At 41.9% G+C, this 23,299-nt stretch overlaps 1 protein-coding gene across 2 annotated transcripts in view; it reads right to left on the bottom strand.

Moving 5' to 3' along the window:
- si:ch211-266k8.4 (carabin) overlaps window positions 1-23,299 on the bottom strand; it is a 79,994-nt gene that overhangs the window by 14,998 nt on the left and 41,697 nt on the right. The window contains exons 11-15 of one of the 2 annotated variants that reach the window (XM_037540392.1): window positions 11,569-11,691; window positions 10,143-10,240; window positions 9,584-9,670; window positions 7,192-7,295; window positions 379-597 (exon numbers count right to left, since the gene is read on the bottom strand). In XM_037540392.1, coding sequence (XP_037396289.1) covers window positions 379-597; window positions 7,192-7,295; window positions 9,584-9,670; window positions 10,143-10,240; window positions 11,569-11,691 — 631 coding nt within the window. The remainder of the gene's footprint in view (window positions 1-378; window positions 598-7,191; window positions 7,296-9,583; window positions 9,671-10,142; window positions 10,241-11,568; window positions 11,692-23,299) is intronic. The other variant, XM_037540393.1, reaches the window with a different exon arrangement.

Raw genomic sequence — 23,299 nt, 5'->3', positions numbered from 1 at the left:
TGAGTGGGTGGAGTAAGCCTCTAATTAAAACATTATTATGACAACATAGTTTTCACCAAGCCAAGACTACAGTCATCTCGATTTAACTGAATTACAAACCCAACACTGAAGCACTGAGGAAATATTTAAAACCTTCTACAAAGCGCAACAAGTGTAGCCTGTTTATAACAGGCAGATGAAAGAGACCACCCTCCACGCTTTAGCCTTCAGTAATGACCAAGTAAAGCCTTCATGACCCACTTCAGCATGACTGGAGCTTCAACAATAAAGCATACATCACTGCAGGCTGAAAGGGACTTTACTCTAAACACTGGCAAATAAAGCTTCCGTAAGCTATTACCTCAGTTAATTCCTTAAGCCCTCCACTTCTCTTCTTACCTCTGTGGGGATTCCCGAGGCTCCACACTGGCCTGGTTTGGGTCCCGGGACAAAGCTGAGGCTGGGGCAGGGGCTTGTGCTGCGCTGGAGGGTTTCTGGGACTGTGCGCTGCTCCGCCGGAGCAGGAGGGACCTACCCTGACTGGACTGGACACCGCTGCGTCTGCGGGCCACTCTGCCCACCGGCCCTGACCTCAGCCTCCTCAAAGGCGCCAGGGAGCTGTTGAGGAGAACCCATGTCCAGTTAGTTTTGCATGTCATATGTAAAGCTGTGCGATTCTACCGTTTATCCGGCAATACCGATACGATCCTGCCATCATTCTGCACCCCTTTAATCATTCGTCACTTTTTCAAACTCTGTTTGTCATTTGTGATTTTTGTAGATGCTCAGTGGTCAAAATTAATTCACCAACTCTTTTAAGGCACCTTTTGTACACGGTGTTAAAATGTGGTCCACACATTTCTGAAATTGTACAGTTTTTGGTACATTTGTATAAACCTACATAAACAAGTTATTACCTTTTTATTACAAAAACAACAAAAGATAAATAGCAGATTTTCAGCTGTACGCAAAGTTTTGTTGACACCCCAGATTGTCTAAGTAAAAATATCTTAACACGCCCGTGACAGAGAAGAAGCTTAAAAACGCCATTTGTTATGCACGGTGTACTGCGTTTAATATATGGAGAAAAAATTAAATACAAAGCGTTCCACAACGTTTTTCCACAGGCCACATTTTGTGCTTTTATTTTTCCCAAAGACTGAATTTAGCGCACATTGATTGTGCATGAAAATGTGCAGAGGTGTTTTTTTCTAGATGGTGTTTTAATGTATTTAAAACCAGAAAAATAACCAGTAACACTATTTTGAGTGGTCATTTCTATTTATATAATAAACTTAACAGATATCAGGAACATAACAACATATCAGTGAAGTAGCAGTAGTGCAGCATCTGAATACATTGAAGTAAATAACTTTCAGATGTTCTGTTGATACATTACTTACATTAAACATTAAGTAGATGTGTTGTTAATGCTTTATTACTACCTTAATAACCTTCCCCAACACCTAAACCTAACCCTCATATGTTGTTGACATGTTAGTGAGAGTCTGTTGAGTGCTTGCTTCATCTAAAAGGACCACTCAAAATAGTCTGACCAAAAAAAAAAAAAAAAAAAAAAAAAAAAAAGAAAGAAAATCAACAAAACATTGACCGGGGTGCCAAAACTTTTACATATGACTGTATCATGCATTTCAAAGAAAGCCACTGCCATGGAATGTGCTAGAACAGAACAGAAAAGGAGCTAGTAGTAGTTTAAATTCCACAGAAACCATATTAGCCCTTATTGTCACAGCCCTGCAGGTCAAACAGAGTCAGATTCCTCTCAGCTCCACTCAGAAGTTTAGACTCGGCTACACAGAGGATGGAAATACCGGATTACCAAACACGGGAGACGGAAATAGCACAGAAACACACAGAGTATTAACACTGATGAAGTGTCGAACGTCAGAGAGGCCTGATTTATCAGCACATCAGTGAGCTGTGGGGAGGAAGCACCTGCAGACCTGATGAGATGAGAGATATGACCACACACAGCTCTCCGCTCCAGGGAGTATCACGTTTCCATAGAATTTACCAGCAGAATGTAGCGAACTGAGGATCAGCGCACAAAACCTGTCGTGCAACAAATACAACAGACGAAAATAAAACAAATAAACAGTCGCCATCGGCGACACAGAAACCAGTTAACCATTGATGCTCGTTCCACTGAACCTCCAGCTTGCCTTTCAACTACTTCGGAAATATTTCGGAAATTTGGCTACAGACAGACGTTTTCCAACAAATCACAGGCGTGAAAGCATACGGTCAAACCTCTGGACGAGGCTGATCTCGTGAAAGCATTTCCATCATATATAAGGTACACAAATGTTTTTGGAGATGCACCGACACGTGAACCGACGTTGGTCACTTTGTTTTGCTTTTTTTGTTGAAGTTTCATCAGTCGATGCTCAGATATTTACATACTTTCTGAACTGATAAAGTGGGAAAACTGGGACAAGATCTATCTACACTGACAAATATATAATTTATTTGCATAGAGTTACAAATGCAGCAAAATAATAATGCAGATATTTTAGCGCAGCAGCCCAGCATCAGAATGTAAACATTCACCTTCATGGTAGTTGTTGGTTGGAGGTCAGGGAACTGGCCCTGTGACCGGAAGGTCGCCAGTTCGACCCTCTGAGACAACAGTCCATGACTGAGGTGTCCTTGGGCAAGACGCCTAACCCCCAACTGCTCCCCGGGCCCTGTGGATAGGGCTGCCCACCGCTCCGGGCAAGTGTGCTCACTGCCCCCTAGTGTGTGTTCACTAGTGTGTATGTGGTGTTTCACTTCACGGACGGGTTAAATGTGGAGGTGGGATTTCCCCGTTTGTGGGACTAATAAGGGTCACTTAAACTTTTCCAGAGTAAACTGAATATCAACAAACAACAACAGTCAAATATAAACGTCTGTCAAGTTAGATTTTCAATTATCTTCTGATATTAATATGATTCTGACATCGCTGTGCATCCTTTTAGTTTTCAAACAGTAAAACTTCCTGCATTAAACTGGTGTAATGCTTTATGGCAAAAACTGTCCACAACGTGACTCTATAAAACGGCTGATTCTGGTCCTAAAACCTGAGAGCAGGAGCCAGGATTAATTCCTACACAGGGAGCAGTGAGCCATTCAAAACTCAGCCCCACCGGGAGAAGTGGGATGTACAACACCGCCTTGCTTTGGGTTAAATAAGACTGGGCGTCTCATGGAGGCGCTAATAGAAATTAGTATTGCCATCACTGTGATAATTTGGTGAGTAAATGTATGTATAATGCAGAGGTTTATTCATTAAACAGTGCTACATAATCACGTGTTTATTATAAGTTAATAAAACCACTGCAACATGTAATGAGGGCCAATTGAACAGCTGGCAACAATCACACACGCTAAAGAAACTACATTTCTTGATGGAATCATTGTGTATGTCGATTATTATTAATAAGAAATTATTCTGCTGTTATATAATAGCTATAAGCTATATGGTAAGCTATATATATATATCATTACAGTGATGTTACCACAGCTAAAGGGGATTTAGGGTTTAATAACACACTCGAGATAAAATTACTGTACATATTACTTTGTTTCATCATCCCACATCAACTGCAGCTTCCTCCTATCAAACGTATCCACTACACAGATACAGCGTTAAAATGTTTCATTATAGTATAACAGGTTTAATATCACTATTTTTCCTGTTTTCATTTTAGAAAATTTAAGAAAAGTACCGCATTAACATTTTATACTCTATAACTCTTAAAATAAAATACCTGAAATTTGCTACCAATTCCTGAACAATACTTGCTTTGTAACCTAATAATACAAAAAATACTGAATCAAGTCACATCGCGCACCAGACTGCACTGCAATCAATGGGGCACAGAATTTAGGATTCAGACTTTAAAAACTGTAATAACTAATAACTGTAATTTGTAAACTGTAGATTTAATTTAATCCAGACTTAAAATTTTATTTCATTTAAACTGAGATTTTGCACTGAACAAATTTTCTGAAACTCTGTATTATTAAATTCAGCTGATACCATAAAAGTACTGAATTTAATACCCAGTCATAATTTTTCATTATGTCCATTTTTATTTTTGTGCCTTTTTAAAATACTGATTACTCAATCCCCAAAGTAATTAGTAGTTAAATTGATTACTAATATAGTCGGATAGTGATCACCCTAATTCTGAAAAATCCCCAAATTCCTCCAGAGAAAAACACCACACACTAACTTTCCTCAACAGTGGCTGTGTTCCAGCCTTAATGCCACTTGATCCCTGCTGAAAACTTTTGTTAGCACCAGACAGACCCTCATCAGTGTTTGCTCAGTGGGTAAAATCCGCGGACCCTCGGGCAGCTCAGGACTGACCCTCAGCGATGAAAACCCAAACACGCTGCTCTCGCACACGGCCAAGTCATTTCCTCATCTTGTCTAATGAGGATAATCCACATGCTGACCGCCGGTGACCCCCGGCCTGCTGGGATGATTTCAGCCACTCGGCACTAATACGGCAGTGGTGGAAAATGACCGGTATGCGGCCAGTCCCCTTTACTGATACCTGCTACCTCTGAGAGGCGGACAGAAGCAGCCCGATCCAAATTCAAGTATTCACTGAGCATTTTAAAGACTCACGGCATCGTCCTCACAAAGGACTTAGCTGGAAACAGCAGAACTACCTGGAATGATTTTAAAGACAAAAAACCCTTTTCATGGTCACCAGAGCAGAACTGCAGAGCAAATAACAGACAGGTGCCTTCACGCCCTTTTATTTTATTACATTTCTGCGGAAATCTGGAACTGAAATTTGTTCCTACTTGTTTATTTTAATATTTGTTTTTTTTTATGAATTAATGCATTAACTTCTTTAACAATTCATTCAATACAAAGCAATACAGCAAATGTGGGACTCAAGTACTTTTAACCCAATCTGTTAAAATTAAACAATTTTATATAATCTTTTCTGCAGTTTTATGAACTAGGAGTTGTTTATTTTTACATTTTGCAAGTAAAAAAAAAACAAAAAACAAAAAACAAAAAAAAAACAGGACCTTCGCTTGATGTCTCCTCATACACGTTAAAGCCTGTCACAATCATGAAGTTTTAGCTTGCGGTATAAATAACTGTGATTAACAATTTAATTTGTTGTTTTTGTTGTTGGTTGCAACTAATAAAGCACAAGGCCAAAGAAGCTAAATGAGCTGAACGGCTACAGTATATGGCCAAAAGTATGTGGACACATGACCATTGCACCTATATGACTGACATCCCATCCCAAGACCAAGGTCATTAACATGGAGTTGCCCTTCCTTTGTTCTAACAGCATCTACTTCTTTGGGAAGGCTTTCGACAAGATTTTGGCCCATTCAGTCAAAAGAACATTTGTGAGGTTAGACACGGATGCTGGTGAAGAAGGCCTGGCTCATTATCAACATTCCAATTCATCCCAAAGGAGTTGAGTGGGGTTGAGGTCAGGGCTCTGCGCAGGCCACTGGAATTCCTCCACACCAAACTGGCCAGGCCAAGTCTTTAACCACGCTTTGTGCAGAATGGCACAGTTATGCTGGTGCAGGACAGGGCCTTGCCCAAACTGTTGCAACAAAGCTGGAAGCATTTCTTTGTATGCTGTATAATTAACATTACCCTTCAGTTCACCGTGAAAAGAGCCCCAGACCATTATGCCTCCTCCACCAAACTTTACTCTTGGCTTTATGTATTCCGGTAGGTTGTGTTCTCCTGACATCCACCAAACCCAGATTTGTCCATCAGACAGTAAATGTGATTCATCACTCCAGAGAACATGTCAACTTCTGGAGAGTCCAATAGCAGCATACCTTACACCACTCCAGCTGATATTTGCATTTGCGCATAGGATATTAGGCTTGTGTTCAGCTGCTCCACCATGGAAATCCATTTGATGAAGCTCCCGATACTTAGAGCGGGAACTTTGCAGGGAGTGATGTTTACCTGCTTTTTTAACCATCATTTTTACATGGTACGCACTTCAGCACTTGGCAGGCACATTCTGTGAGTTTTGTGGCTGAGCTTTTTTTGCTCTTAGACGCTTCCATTTCACAACAACAGCACTTACAGTTGACCGGGACAGATCTAGCAGGGCAAAAATTTCATAAACTGACTTCTGGCAAAGGTGACATCCTAAGCTACTGATCTGTTCAGTATAACACCATTCTTCTGTCAGGGTCTGTCTATGGAGACTGCACGGCTGGATTTAATACACCTGTTAGCAATGAGTGTAGCTGAAATATCTAATCAATAATTGGGTGTCCACATACTTTTGGCCAGATAGTGTATCTTGCATTCCAGCTGTTGGTACTAATAAAAGGCACATCTCAAGCTGAGAAAAACAAACTTATTACTCACCATTTCCCTCTGAAGGTGCACCAATTAACAAAACGCTGAATAATATGCACCCTCGTGGTAATTATTTGTGATACATTTGCTCCATTTGATTGGCCACGGTCACTGAAAGAGCAGTTTTATCCCACTTCACCTGTTGTCCACCCAAAGTGTGACCGTTTCCAAATCCATGCTATGCTACACACGTAATGTTTACTTCGTTACACCTCTTCGATATTCCACATCACGCTTCAGTTCAGCCTCTGTTCAGCTGTACACTCTATTTTCATACGACACATAGAGTTCAGACATAAATCCATATCAAAGCATGAGAACACTGACACCACCCAGCACAGCTATGAATCAAAACACATTCAGGAGATGCATCATCAACCTCTGCTTGAGCCTCTTTCCGAAGATGTGTTCTGTTACGAAACCTTTCGAGTGCTGCGGGACAAACACTTAAAACAGGTGGCGTTCGCAAACTCGATTTTCCAGCACAAAGCCACTGTTCAGCATGGGGGACGGGTATTCCGCTTCGAGATCTGAAGCAGGTTCCCAGAGTCTGACTCGAATGTGCGGCTGCTGCAGGCACTACGAATTCCACAAATCATAGTGACTCCCGCTGAATCAGCATCAAAAACAAACTTGATTAATGGCCAACAGAGGTAAAGTGCACTAAAGCCCAATTAGTGTGGAGGAGTTCTGTTGTGATGCTTGCGGCAATGTACAGATATTAATGATTATGACGTGGCTGCACCAAAAATACCTTCATTAACAGAAGTGGTCCTTTAAAACGCAATTTGTTCCAACGTTCTGGTTCATCTCTGCAGCTTTCACTCTCTCACCTGTCCTCAGCTGTGCCTCCATCAGTATCCTGATGCGGGAATGGTCCGTTTCCGTCAGTGCCCACCGCTGCATTCTGAGATTGCCTCTTTTGGCTCCTCCTCCTCTGAAAAAACAAAAAACAAACACATCATTCAGGGTCAGTCCCACTTACAGGCTACAGATGTCACACACTACATGTCCAATATCATGGAAAACATGATATTCCTTGTATCCTTTGAAAGCTCAACACTGTTAAGGTTTCAAAACATGCCGCCTACTCCAAAACCATCTACAGCCTATTTATGGATATTAAGCTTCAAACAGCCCACTTTGGATTTAACGTGGTTGTGATGTCATCCGAGTTTAGTCTTGTTTTTAGCTGTAGGTGCTGCATCGTACAACAGTGAACCCCTCGTAAACGCCTGTCGAGTTCAACATGGCTTTAAATAACAAGCCTGCAGCTCTACACAGCAAATGTAGTTATTTTTTCTTCAGTATATTTATTCAGCAGCTTAAATAAAACTTTCATTTTTTTTTTTTTGGTTTCTGTTTTTAGCCAGGAGTTTTCAATAAACAAATAAATAAATAAAACAAACAAATGCACGCACGCACGCACGCGCACACACACACACGCACGCACACACACACGCACACACACACACACACACGCACGCACACACGCACGCACACGCACACGCACACATTCATACATACATACGTCATTGACCCCCAAGGAAATATAGCAGCCAGTAGCCTAACTAGCTGACCGCAGCAAAACTGACCGGTAAAGTCGCACACAAGGCTGGAAACGTGATTTTATTCATTTACTGCATTAAGGCTAACATTTCTAAGCTCTGCTAATGTTTTCAATTTCAAAATTTCGAAGTTGCAAGTCAGTCGACATGCGACGTGAGCTTCTGTATCGGCTACACACACAAAAAAATAACCCACAAAACACTGCAAGTAACCTCCAGGGGAATTAAAATATTGTGTACGTTATATATAATATTTCATATGAATTAAAATATTATATATACCAATATATGCACATATTTACTCAGTATGGTCATTCTGTGCTGTTACTGACTTGCCTTTTTCGTCTCAGGTTATAGCGGCTACTGGCTGCTACATTTCCTTGGGGGGTCAATGACGTATGTATGTATGAGTGTGTGTGTGTGTGTGTGTGTGTGTGTGTGTGTGTGTGTGTGTGTGTGCGCGTGCATTTATTTGTTTATTTATTTGTTTGTTGAAAACTCCTGGCTAAAAACAGAAACAAACAAAAAAAAAATTAAGCTGCTGAATAAATATACTGAACAAAAAATCTATCAAGGCAATAAAGAAAATATTTTATTATGGACAAATTTGCTTCCAACAGGACAAAACTGAGCTGATTATTAAAAAACCTCTTTTTAAATGTAATGAAATCATTACAGTATGTAGGCTACAAAATGTGCCACGAAATTCAAAAAGTCCCGACTGCCCAGTTTGACAAGACATGAATTCTGGCAAGTTTTACACTTTTCTTTTTGCTACTGTTGTTTTCTGTTACTCTGTGTGTGAATCAGGATGACGTGCGACAGGTTCTTGAGCGTCGTACTGACTACTGACAGCATATACAGAGAAAAAGAGATTACACTTTGCTTGTCCAGCGCCTTCACAGAAGCACCCAAACCAGTGAAAGGTTTTTCCACTGTTTATCTGCTGCAGCTCAAACTGTTTGAATGCATCTGTTCGGACTGGCACAGGAGACGGAAACAGCGCTTTTAATCCCTCGTTTCCATTGTCATTCAAATGATCTGATGATGAAGTGTTTTGTTTTGTCAACGTCTCTTTTGGCTGAACACAAAGCGCCACTATTTCTATGCATCCCTAAGGCCTACAAAAGACATGCAGAATCTGGGCCCTTCTACTATTAATAACGTCTCCAGTTGGGACATAGATACGCGGGACCGCTGCTACACTCTGAAAGGCTGTGTGAACACACTGTGTGCTCTCAATCCCAGTACAGCACTGCCAAAACAGCCCCCTGGAGTTACAATGTGACCCATTTCGGTTGAAAGAAAACCAACTATAGCCTAGACGGTAATAATATCCACAGTCATGTAGCTCAAAAGGTCTTAGTTTTTCATTAGTTTGACAACTGCATACTGACAGATTGCAGATACACCCTCTCCATGAACACGAGCTGGAAAACATCTTATCCGAAAGCTTCAGTGATTCCTCTCAGGTTCAGGTTCAAATTACTGAAGGTAGTAAATTTAACATACATTTATTGTACTGAACACACTGCCACCCATTCTAACATACGACACCACCATTTTTGTGATGCTCCATAATATAAATTCCTGGTCTAGCATTTTTGTAATGAAGCAATACGTCTGCTTCAGTTACACAACATAACTGGGGCAGTACCTGCGCCTGCGTAAAGGAGGCCGAGGTCCTCTTCTTAGGCTGGCGGGACACAGCCGGGCTGCTTTTGGCAGGAGGAGAAGTCTTGGCCTATAAGACAGCCGTCTAATTTCAGTCACATGAAAATGTTAACAACCCGGTCAAATTACATGTTGTGTTGATTGTTTCCGAGAACAAGTACAAACACATCCTCTGCAGCAGAGGTCTTTAATCAAACTTCCGGTCAAAGGAAATTTCCTCAGGAAAAGGTCCAGAACATCATAATGTCTAACTTGTATTATGATTCTAAATCCCCCCCCCCCCCCCCCCCCCCCCCTGTTTACACTGTAAATTTACGTTTGGCCAGACACCTTTTGACTGTGACTGTATTTTACACTGTAAAAATAGTTTGTAACTTAGAAACTGATTTAATTCAAATCAGCAAGACGGCCCTGTCCCACTACATTCTTTACTACTTTGTGAGCAGGGTTGGGACGAAAGAATGGTAAATAAACAACAATTCCAAAAACCCTGCATAATGAATTCCTGAAATCACGTTATAAGAGTAAACTCAGGGTCTTACCGTGGCCGCTGTGCTCTGCTTAGCTGCGTCTGTTAGGTAGCGCTGTGCTGCTCTCAGAATCCGCGCAAACACATTCTTACCTCCTGACCCTTCAACCTCTGGAAAGACAGCAGATATTTCAGAATCATGAACTTTTAGCTGATCTGCCCAAAAAACTAAATAACTTACAGAATTTGATCTTGGCCAATTTCAACAGTGTACCCCTGATATCTTCTTGGCCATCAGGACTCCAAACTGATACCAAATAAATGGACATCACTCACCGCTGCCCTCTAAAGGCACAATAGGTGCTAACCATACTGTGGAGGGGTGTAAAATAAAACTGCATACACCTCAAAAAATTATGATTAAGCAATTATACAAAAACTGCTACAGGCCTAGAAGGGAAACATGCAAAGAAGACTCTCGCCTCTACTGGTTAACAAACACAAATTAGGCTTTGAAATGTCCGCACCAAAGTTTCAGACAAGAACATGCAACCTTCAGATATGCTCTTAACGCTCTAGGTCAGGTTTTCCAAGCCAAATGTTAGGAAGAGTTATTTTGTCCTTTCAACAAAAATCAAAGCACCTCAGGAGCCTCAATATCTTATGCCCATTTTACCACTTTGGCTGTAAATTAGGCTCAGTGTGTGATAAAGTCCTAGTATCTTTCTCTTCGCCTGTTCATGAGCTTGAATTAGCAGTTGTGCATTCCTTCCAGGGTTTAAGACCATTCATCCATTCTGCTGTGGAGCCACAACAGAGCAGGAGGTGTTACAGCAGCACTAGTGAACTGCAGATACACTGTAGTGTGTTGTTCCACACACACACACACACACACACACACACACACACACACACACACACACACACACACACACACACACACCTCTGTAAACAGTCTATGTTATCGCTGCTTCACATTTACACAGATGGTGCCAGCATGCTCTCCACAGAGAGTGGAGTGCACTACGTGCAGGAGGACACAGCTCTACGCCAACTACATGAAGGGACTTCAAAGCTGGCCATATCTTACACCAGCAATCTGCTAAACTGAACAAGAAAATGTGGGCTGTGTTCCATTTCAAAGCTCTTGTGTTTAGTTTGCACAGCTGAAAAGAGGGTAAGGGGATTTTACAGACAGTCTAGAGGCCAGAGGACCAATTCCAGAGATGACCAGACAAAAGATATAACTGTATAAGCATCAACAATGACCTGACACACATATGTCAATAGGTTTTGGGCTTCTCCTGGGCTGGCTGCCAGTGGTATTAATATGGGCCTCTTCATTGGGTTCAAATGGTTTCCCTAATCTTCTATTCTAGGAAAACAAGCGGCTGACCTGCGGTCTTGGAATATTCAGCCATGCCGATGAAATAGGTTAATTCTGGCTTTACCGTGCCACAGCACTTATTTCCTCCTTTCATGACTACAGCTGTACTCACCACCTCTTTGAACCCGCTGACCTTTCTTTGAGGGTCGGTCCTGCTCAAGTGGCTCCACAGCCGGTCTCTTTTCTTTCTGCTCATCACTTCTCTGAGGAAGCGGACTGTCCTTCTTAGCTTTCTCTGAAAAAGAATGAATGAGGGAAAGAGGCATGATGAGACAGGAAGCCCTTAAACAGACCAACAAGTGAAATAAATATATAAAAGAGAGAGAAAAAGAAATCTTAAAAACGTCCCCGGCGTCTTAGAATAACGTGGCAGTGATTTATTCTATTAAACAAAAAATAAACTACAGTGCACCGACAGATAGCATCTGACATTTCAGAATGATTTATTTCAACACTCAGAATTAACACGACATGTTTGGCAACCCTAAAGTCAACAGGAAAGGCCTGCAGTGCCTAGCTGGCCCATTCAAACAGTAAAGCCATGCTTAGAGGAAAGTCATAATTTTGCAATCTGTCTCCATCAATGAGAGCAGCAGTTTATAGGCTTTGCTTCAAGGTCGACCTCAAACAGAGCACAGGCACAGACACGCTGCATCTGAGAACGCTGCAGGGCGCAATGCTTCAGCCTGTCATGTTTAAACGTCCCACGGAGGCCCAAAATGATGCTTAAAAAGACCTTCCTCTTTGTTTTCCTTCTCAGCCTTTCCCCTCCTGTGAAAGACAGATTTCTATCTGCATGCAGGCAGCCTTTATTTTTCTTTTTTGGTCCTATGATAGTGGTGGTGATGACCAGCATGGACTTTCTTTTCAAATGCAGTTGGTCTTTGTGAAAGAAAAAGGTGCTATTTCGTTTCTACAAAGGCAACGCAGACCGAAGAAATGTCTGACTGAACTTGTTTAACGTGTGATTCAACGTCCGGATCATATCTGGATTTACTTTTCACCAAAACTGCAATTTTGGGTGTAATTGACAGAAGTTGAGGCGTTAAGATTACAGTCGCAAGCATTGAAGTCTGCACATGTAACGACTCAGAGAAGCACAGCCAAAAGGCTCCAGTGAGGCCGGAGAGGAAGACGTTACCATTTGGAAAGTATTTAGCTTCCAGAAAGACCACTGGATTCGTTTCTCCACATACCGTTTATGTTCTGAATGATGATCACTAAAAAATTTTTTTTTTCATATCTAAATATCTAAATAATGGATCAACAGCGCAGTACGCTTATTTTCACAAACCAGACTCGGGGATCTTTATAAACGTGTGGGATAAATCAGTACACTCTACAAAAGATGCTTCTTCAGTAAAGAAACGGTTTGAATGATTAAAGGGTTCTATGCCTCGTGAAAGGGTTCTTCAGAATGAGAGACATTCATACAATGTAAATTACTGTCTAGCCTGTAGATGATGTGGAACATGCTGGCCTACTGAGGCAACACTGAGAAAAGAGGAATGTCCTTTCTTACTTCAGCCATTACAGTTGGCCTAGCTACGTTCTCTCAGACTCGTCATAATTAAGGCGTGTTAAGGCTCGTGTTTCGTAGTAAAATCATACGCAATAAAACATTACCCTGAGAGAGAAGGGTGCGTCTGCAGACAGACATTATTGTAGCACATAGATGCCAACTTATTAGGTACTAATGTGGACTAGTAGCAGGCCGTCCCTGCGAGAATCTCAGATTTTGATGATCTTTACTGTGGTAACCAATGGTAAACATGGTTTCTCTGTTAAGCTGGGTCTACACTAAATGTGACTTTTAGCCCAAATGTAGCTGATTTGCCCCTTGATCTGATAATCTGAAACGATTAGTCAGGTTGGAAGCAGTTGACGGAGCAGGTGGTCTGGTATTGTCTTTAGCATTAAATTGTCTCTCTAAATTAATTGAATTGAAGGCGCTTTAATATTTTAAAACCTCTGATTTTTATGATTTAAAGCACTCCATTTCACGATTTTCAGAACGGTACGTTTTAAAAGAGGTTGTAGTAAAATGTTTGGTGGGCTCTCGCTGTGACATCTCCGTTGTATTTATTTATTTTGTTTATTTTTAGGATCCCCATTAGCTGCTATTGTGGTAGCCACTATTTTTCCTGGGGTCCAGTAGACAAAATCATACATAAACAAAAATAGTGCGGAAACAGTTAACAATACAAGTCATACAAACACGGGTAAAAAAAAATGAAGACAGACAACAAAAGACTACGCTGAGTAGAAGATCCTGGCAGTAAAATTGTTCACCGCATAACTTTTAAAACGCTAAGAGATTTCAAAAATGGAAGAGATGATTAACCACAATCATCTCAGTTTAGGTCCAGTTGAGCTTTGTTTGTATCTCAGTGATATTTGAGGTTTTAAGTGAGCTTCAAAGCCAAAACCCATCACTACACGCTCTTTTTGCCTTCCTATCTAATGTGCGCACCCTCAGGGCAAAGAGACAGAAAATTCTGTAAAAGACTGATCTTAAAAATTTGAGTCTCCCCATTTCTGAAACCTCTTAGCATTTTTAAAGGTTGCCATGAACATATTTACTGCCAGGGTCAAGTATCAAAAACAAGCGTTTAAAACGGCAGCGGCAGCAGAGGACAGGGCTCTGTCTCGCAGATGCTGTGATGTCTGCAGTGGCCAGCGCAACTACTGTCCAAGGGAAGAGGCTTATGGTAAACTGAGATGTTGGTGCTGTTGACCCACCACTTCACACGACCACAGAGGTTTGTTGATGGTGGGAGTGGGGGGATCCTCAGGGTTCTCTCATATCTATGTTCCCTTCTGGTTCTCTCCCTTTAGTTTACGCTGTTATAGTTAGATCTGCCGGAGTCACCGGCCACACTCTGGGGAGATCATATTCATAACAGTCAAACTCCTGAGCAGAACTCATTTAGTCTCTTTACTCTTCCTGAGATAATCACTGCCCTCCCATCCTGCTGAAGACTGACCATCAGGGCCTCCTCACCATCATCAACCTGCTCTCCTGTTCATTTGAGCTGCAACACCCTCAGTTACATCACTGTGCCATCCAGAGGCCGACTCAGTCAGAGGCCGACTCAGTCAGAGGCCGACTCAGTCAGAGGCCGACTCAGTCAGAGGCCGACTCAGTCAGAGGCCGACTCAGTCAGAGGCCGACTCAGTCAGAGGCCGACTCTACCAGCGCAGTTTCTAAAGCTTCACCATCCAGTCTTCAAACAGAGATCCTCTCAGCTTCTATTTGGTCTTCAGCTTATTGAACTGTAAACACTGTCTGACCAGAGGAGGACGGGTCTCCCCTTCTGAGTCTTGGTTCCTCCCAAGGTTTCTTCCTCCAGTCTGAGGGAGTTTTTCCTCGCCCCCTGCCGCCTCAGGCTTCCTCACTGGGGGATCTATGCTGTAACTGTTTGTTTTCAGACTTCTGTAAAGATGCTTTGTAACATCGTTGTAAAAAGCGCTAAACAAATAAACTTGAATTGAACTTTTAAGAGAATTTAAGACTTATGTAACCGTACGCCGACACAGAAAACGCATTCCATTTATACTCGTCTCGAACGTGGCCAAGATCTGCATCACCTCCGAAAGTGGACTGAGTGAGGTGATCATAATCAGACCACAATGTGTAAATCGAAGTCATCTCATCACCGAAAAGGCATGTTGATGCAAAGTGTGAACGGCCCTCTGTGCCCGGAAATCACATCCTCACTATACTATTCTCAGAAGATTATAAATATCCCTCCTGTGCAATAAGAGAGTTAAGAGAAGACTTAAAGCGATGGTTCAGCCAAAAACCCTTTCAGCAATTTAGCCAAGATGTGTTGTGTGTCTGGAGTTTGCTTTAGTTTTGAACTGGAGTTTCAAGGCTACTGCAGCCAAGAATTAACAGAGACTTAGGCCCAATCTCATTTCACCCCTCGCCCCTTCCACTGAGCCCTTAGCCCTCCGTTTTGCATGCTTGTGTCTTGGGGTAGCGTGTCCTGATTCTTGTTGAGATGGAGGGGTAGGGCGAAGTGTTAGGGCTACATGAGCCTCCGAACAGAGGTTCACACTCCAGAGTGTTATGAGGAATAAAAAGAAAAAGTAGCAAGGTGGCTTCACAAGCGACCAAAAAAACTCAACTGTGAGGATTTTCTCAGTTTTAAAATGATGATAACCATAGCACTATCGTAATTTGATGTTTTAATGTATTATGGCCTTTTCTCCATAACAAAATCTAAAAATCGCTAGTAATTTTCCCGTTCCACCTTAAACGTGCAGCAGTTACATTCTGGAGCTTCAGCTGTCAGAATGGCATCATTTAAGGTGGAACTGGAAAATTGGAACAAGAATCTGGAGAATCTCTGACTTCAGCTTAATTCTCTGAAGAATTAGGGGGGGTGATAATAAATAACTGCCCCCCTCTTTGAAGGCGTCTGCTCCCTAAATGTAACTAAAGCCCAGCAGTGAGGAGCTGAACTTTCCCCTCCTCTGCTGTCCCTGCAGACGGGCAGGGTCGCCTACAGAGCGGCGCTGGTAGCTGATAATGAAGTGATGCTCTTTTATTTGACGGTTGTCCTTTTTTGTAGTGGATGTTTTCTGACACTACTCTTTTTAACTCGGGTCTAAGGGGCAAGGTGACCCTTGAAAACAGCCACCCCATTAACAATGACACTATGACACACTCATCAACAAGCATGGACCAAAAGACTTTATACACCAGAGCTTTTCTCTTTTCCCTTCTTCCCTCAGCCTGAGCCTGCACTTCTATGGCTTATTTAACCAAAGTTTACTTATGATTATTTTCTCCAAGGTTCAATCTGACAGGGTGGAGCCCTTTAATATGCGGTGGGGGCGGGTCTTCATCCTGACATTCCACTATTTCCAGTAGTGCAACGAGAAAGGTGCTTTTATCTGATGACGGCCACACAAGCCGGAACGTCATGAACGTTATTTTAAAGGCCCATTCAATCTTCCTTGCCTTTTTCCCCCCTTTTTTTAAAAAATAAAACATGATGTAAAACTCAAAACAGTTAAAGATTGTCAGAAAGTACAGATTCACCCTATATATTAAAATTTAAGCTTTAAAAACCTCCCGTTTTGAATTCATTGCTTTAGTGATGCCATGAAAACCAACTAATTTACATATATCCATCTTTGAAGTTATAAGGAGTGTTTCAACCTAGACTGCACTGCTTTTTGGATGAGGAATAACAGGGCAGCCAATCAGAACAGAACAGATCTCATTTACATATATCAGTTTTAAAGGCACAGAGTTTTGTTTATTTCTAAAGGATGGGGGAGAGGTGGAAAAATGGTCATGTCACAATTAACTCTGATTATTTTCGGCACATAAAACCACACAAATGTCTTAAGTGGACCGTAGTGATAAAGAAAAACACGAAATTATAAGATATGGGAACACAACTGATCTCAGACCACATCCATCATTCCTCTAATAACAGTTCTCTAGAAGAGACTGGTCTTGGATCAGCCTGAAGATCAGGGTCCAGGCAGAGCGGGACAGACTCTGGTGTGTAATTTGTTAGTGGAGATGGACGTTAATGGAGCGAAGCACGGTCCTCCTCCCACCGGCATCCGTTTCAAAGAGCACAAGCCAAAACAGATTAGCAGCTGATGCAAAGCTAAAAGTTCCCCTGCAGCTGCGCTGCTGTAATGACAGGGGCCCGACGCCCAGGGCCTAGCGGCTAATCCCGCCACGACACTGAAGATTTTCTGTATGGTTTCAAATGAGGACAGGTTGGTGCATCTTTCGTCTATCTGGCAGCCCCCACAAGAGAATAGCAGACAGAGAACGCCTGTTAAGCCCATACAAAGGGACAACAAACAAACAAAAAGACATTGCGCAGCAGAAACACAAGGTTGAAGTCAGGACGGCGCAGCACATTGCAGAAAGAAAACAAAAGTAGAGGCAGAGCAGACTCCGACTCGTCTAAAATTCTTAAATCCAGAGTCAACCATTTCACATGCTACTGCAGTGCTGAGGCAGGAACAGTCGAGACCCCCAAGGTAAAATATTCCTCCAGTAAAAGTCGAAGTTCCTCCCTTTAGACCTCCACTTGAGTAAAAGTACTAAAGTATTTCCCTTCAAATGTACTTAAGTATAAAGTAAAAGTACTAAAAGAGGAATTCTGGCTCTGATGCCCTGTTATCATTTTTATAACAAGACTGGCTTCATGAGCTCATTTCAGGTGAAAGTCCTCCAGCGTCTCTCTTGGTAAACCAGTCTTTTAATAGAACGTCATTAATTAGTGACGCTGACGTCTATTAAAATGATCAGAAGCACAAAACACTGAAGGTAAACAGTTTCCATCAGGGAGAACCGAGTGGCTCTGAAATCACTTTTTACACACAAGCAAAGTTTCAGTTTCAGATTTATTTACAACTTAGTTCCAAGTTTAAGTTGAATAAAAACTGGCTTTAAACTCAGGATCACAGATGAGCTCCTTTACTATGTTGATCTGTAGGCGTCTGTTCATAAACATAAACCAGCCCAAACTCATTTACTATAAAATGAAATGGTGTTTGTAGAAATTCAGAAAAAAGCCGCGTCAGTCTCGACTGCATATGTGGACATATTTCTATATTGAGCTCTATTTACACAAAGTTAGGTTAGTTCATCATTTATGTTGAACAGACTCTCCCAAAGTTTTACGCTGCTGCGCTGACGTTGAACCGCGTGCTGCACTGGGTCGGTATGACCAACAGGTCAAAACCAGCTCTAAACAAAGTGACCGCTGGGCCCTGATTGGTGCTCTGGCTTTGCGCTTCTTTCGTTTTGACATGTTACGTTTTTATACACACAGAAACCAAAAGGAACGACAGATTTCTCAAAAGGAAAGGAAAGTCACCCAAAATGGAAAAACTTAGCAGCGTCTCGTGCTCCAAACAAGAGCAGCGAACGAGAGCCTACCAGTTCACTTGCCACATTGCTTCTGTTTGGTTTATTAATAAAAGATATTGAAAGTGAATTCATTATTTACTATTATAAATATTTTGCTTTAGAAGTACCAAGTCCTCACGCAGTGTGGAAAAAAAGAAATCCTTTATAGGAAAAAAAGCATCAATAATCGTTTTATAATTGCATTGCAGCCGGAATCGAATCGGGAGGCGTCTAATGATTCCCACCCCTGACATACATAAATCTATACATGTATACTTATATACGGTGCATATACCCACTCATTCAGCAGTCCACCGCGGAGAAGGGAGTGACTGCAAAGTTTTTAAACCTTAAACTTTGTTTATCTGCTACAAAAATGAGGAAAATTTCAAAACCATTTTGACACGGGCTCTTCAAGAACGGGTGTTTTCTCCGTTGAAAACCAGAAGCTGAACTAAATACTGAACCAGCACCAATTCAATGACACCATTTTCTCCAGTTATGTAAACTTGAAAGCCGATCCTCAAACCCGTCCCTAGATATGATAACAGCCTTTGGGCATCTCATCTTTTGTGTGTGCGTGAGTGGATGCCAAGGCTACACTACCCAAATATGCTGCCTCATGCACACTAAGTCGCTGTTTACCTAACATACAATCAAACAGAGGAGAAAACAAAACAGAGGGAGAGAGGAAGAGAGACAAAGTGAAAGTGGAAAAAAAATAGAAAGAGAAAAAAGACAGGAAGAGGAAGTATACACTGTACACAGAGCCAGTTTAAAGCAACATTATGTAATGATTCACCTTATAATAACAGCTTTAAAATCATTTTGATGATGCGCTCACTCAGAGTCAGGAGAATGGCGTCTCCAGGCCTGGAACACCTGCTACAGCGCCATGTAACTTTGGAGGAGCGGACTCTCAAGAACTGCATAATGCTTTACTGCACCACGTCACACACACTATATTTCTAAAAGTATTCGGTCGTCTGGCTTCACACGCATATGAACTTGAGTGGCATCCCATTCTATAGCGTTTAATATGATGTCGGCCCGCCCTCAGCAGCTACAACAGCTTTAGCTCTTCTGGGAAGGCTTTCCACAAGGGTTAGGAGTGCTTATGGGAATTTTTGACCAGAAGCGCATTTGTGAGGTCAGACACTGATGTTGGACGAGAAGGCCTGGCTCACAGTCTCCACTCTAATTCATCCCAAAGGTGTTCTATGGGGTTGAGGTCAGGACTCTGTGCAGGCCAGTCAAGTTCTTCCACACCAAACTGGCTCATTCAGGTCACATGAAGTTTGGAGGACTCCACAGAAACTTGGCGACCTGAGAGCGACCCATTCTTTCACTAATGTCTGTAGAAGCAGTCTGCAGGCCTTGGGGCTCGGCTTTATACACCTGTGGCCATGGAAGTGACGAACGACTGAATTCAATGATTTGGATGGGTGACTGAATACTTTTGGCAGCATAGTGTACCAACAACTATTGTCCTTCAGCTAGTTTGGGAAGTAGTAGCAACCCTGTATTCCCAGCATGGACATCATGACTGAGGCTGCAAAGAGACTGAAGACATTTTCAGACTGGGTTTTATGCGCTAGTGAGAGCCAACAGACTTAAAAGGATGCAAGACAGACTCAGAGCTAGCAGGAAAACAATGAAGATGAATTCCTGCCAGTGTTACTCATGAAGGACTGCGGCATAGACAGTAACCTTATCTGGGTCATCCCTGTCTCACAGCATCATGTAGTTTTTATGAACCTCCATCCTGTTTCAGGCTGGATCAGTATCATTTCAAGTTTGATCAGTATCATTTCAATCTCACGCCAATTAAGCCTCGAAAGTTTGCAACTTCAGTAATAAAATCCCGCAATATTGTTCTAGCTTGTCAGCACTTGATTTAAATATCACACAAATATTTTTAACACTTTACTCTGTGCTCCCTGAAACTTTAACTGAACAGACTGAAACGTTTCATTTTTGACTATATTAAATTATGGTGGCATATTATTAAATCAGCATCTGCCGTAAGTTTCAGGCCTCACTACAAGGCAACAAAAGTGTCCACAGAAGCACTGAACAGGTTCTACTTTCTAGCCGAAGGAAACTAACACCCAGTTGGCAGAGCATTAAAGAAAGCTTCCTTGACCTCTAACTGATCTCAGATGAACAAAGCAAGAACTTTCACAGTGCTGCCTCACTCTGGAGGAGGCACACCTGTTTCCAGCTGAGCTCCAGAGCCAGTTTCTCACCTTTGTTCCATTCAAAGAGAACACAAGGTTGTAAACCCCCCCAGATTAAGAGGAAAGAGACTTTGTGTACTGGTCAGGTAGACGACACAACACTTTGAAGCTGAACTCTGTAAATAAAGTAATTCACTGCTCTAATTTGATATAAATTTACCGACTTAAGGACACACCTGTTAGAGTTCACTACTCTAGTAGTGTCCAGAGTTCACTTTGTTTTCCAAGACTATTCAGTGAACTATTCAGTGGTGTTTAAATGGGGTAAAAAGACCCAACAGATCACAATACAATGGCATACAATGTAAAAACACGCATCTACGAAACAGCAACTTTACAGTAGGAGCGTAAAATGTGCTTAACTTTCAGTGCAAAATGAGGGAGCCGGATTTCTTTACATGTATGTTTGAAGCAGTTCTATTGGCCCAATCACCACGAAATCTTAACCTAAATGGCGTTCAGGATGGACATAGAAGGTTCTGTCCTGAGAGCAATGACCAGAATAATACATTGATTTGAGATCAATATATTAGATTCAGTGTTTTTTTAATAGAGATGTAAATCCAGACCAATTTCAATATTCAAGCATCCGTGAGAGTAAATAAACAGATACTCGGGAAGAGAAAACTTCGGCTGAAATTAATGGAGTTTTGTAGTGTGGGTCGTGTGGACAAGAGGTACCTCGGCAAACGGTGAGCGGTGGTAAATAAGCTTCCTCAAGCCAGATTTGGGGTTCCAAAAGGTGAATGATTTATTGTGCGCCCAAAAAAAACAAAAAACAAAAGAAAACTAAACAAACACAAAACAAACGACGACAATGCCCAATATACACTATATGCACTTTGGCTCGGAGGTAAGCTCGGCTTAGCGGCTTGATGCTACCACTGGTTAGATTAGGAGGTTCACTGAACCCCAATCCGTAACCGCCTCTCGAGTATATTCACTCTGTCCTCCAGAGACAAACTCAGCCTCTCAGTCCCTCCAAGCTCCTCTCGCCATTAGCCATTCTACCCCTTATATACTCATTAGCCGGCCCCGGACTAAACCAACGAGACTATACATTCTCAAGGGGGTAGATCAAAAAGAGTTTAAAAAGGTAGATCATCACATATATTCATATAACCGGTTTGAGTGATGGACATGCATGCATTCAGATGTTACAGGTAAGTATACTCTGTCTGTTCACATTAAAATGTCATAATAAATGTTTTACTTTAATTGGTTTAATTGGCTTTAATTGGTATACTGGACCCCCCCCTGCACCAGCCTTGTCCTCAAGTCCACTTGGGGGCTTTAAAGGCTGGGTGACCCGCACGCTGCCACGCCTACAAAGGACACAGGTAAGTACCAGGTTCCAGTTCATTGTTTAAATGTCTTTTTAGAAAAAGTGTCTTTGGGCAAATGTTTCAGTGGGCTAGTGGTGTGTAAGGTGACCTTACATCATCACATGCAGGCCGTAGGTTTACGTTTTAGTGGACAGTACTGGTGTCAGGAGGTTAAAGGATTCAATAACAACAGGTTAGCAGGACGCCAAGAATTAGATTTGAACATGTTTCATTATTCAAAGTTAGCCAAGGGAAATCCGCACGTTTGTGTGTATGATGAGTAACAAAGGCTGCCTCTTCAGATGAGCTAGTGAGACGACGCCTTACGTCTTATACATCAGGTTTCTCTCTACACTGGATCATGTGCCAACATGTTAAGTTGCTGCTGAGAACAGAGATTAATCTTTTAATTGTTTCAGGACTTCCCAGCATCAGCTACAGTAGGTGGCCTAGTTAGTGACAGAGCTATGCTCCCCCTGGCCTTAGTGTACTTGGCAATCTGCTCGTGTTAAAGCACTTATGTTTTGTAGTGAAGTGCAAAACAAACTTAAAACCTAAAAAAAAAAAAAAAAAAAAAAAAAAATCTATACAAATATTCCAAAATAAACTTCATTGCCATGAAGTTCTCTCATTTTCGGGGCTGCCAGACTGCTCTTCCGGCGCAAGATGTTTTATGTGAGCCAATCAATGCTGGATCCTGTCCAGGTGAGCACAGAGAGGCAGTGAAAGTGCACACACACACACACACACACACACACACACACACACACACACACACACACACACACACAGTTCTGCTCTGAAACTGATAGCTGTCGCTTCCTCTGACGCACATACAGCAACAATGTTCACCTGGCAACCTGTCACCATGGCATCTGTGCACAGGAACTCTGGGAAAGCATGATTAAACCTGACGTTTCCTTCTGGACGCCAGACCACAGCGGCAGCACAAAGCCTAAGATTGCATATCAGTTTGGCTTTAATTGCAGATCTCATTATTATTATTCTTTCGAGGAAGAACTAGTCTGAGATCTGCACAGTTTCTCACAAACGTACTGCAACCAAAGAATCGGGTACTTAAAAAATCTCAGCTATGACAGTTAAAAGTCACACCCTACCAGATTTATTGCATGTAAAGTCACGGATGTCACTAGGAAACTCCAACACCATCAAGATCAATCAGAATGAACTCAACGCACAACATGTCAGCATGAGCAATTATTTTCACAGTTTTATCAAACAAAGGCTCTGCTTTGAAGTGAAAGTTTAGCAAAAAAATCCCATTTTCACAATTTTCACCTTACTCCAAAAGCAGTCCATCAGCCAAGACATGGTCAGTGTCTGAAACGTGTATTTTTTGTTTTACAAGATCATAAAAAATCA

Source organism: Pygocentrus nattereri, chromosome 8, assembly GCF_015220715.1.
Source record: "Pygocentrus nattereri isolate fPygNat1 chromosome 8, fPygNat1.pri, whole genome shotgun sequence".
In the NCBI taxonomy this organism is placed as follows: Eukaryota; Metazoa; Chordata; class Actinopteri; order Characiformes; family Serrasalmidae; genus Pygocentrus; species Pygocentrus nattereri.
The sequence above is the reverse complement of the archived record's forward strand: the minus strand, read 5'-3'. Positions and strand labels throughout refer to the sequence as shown.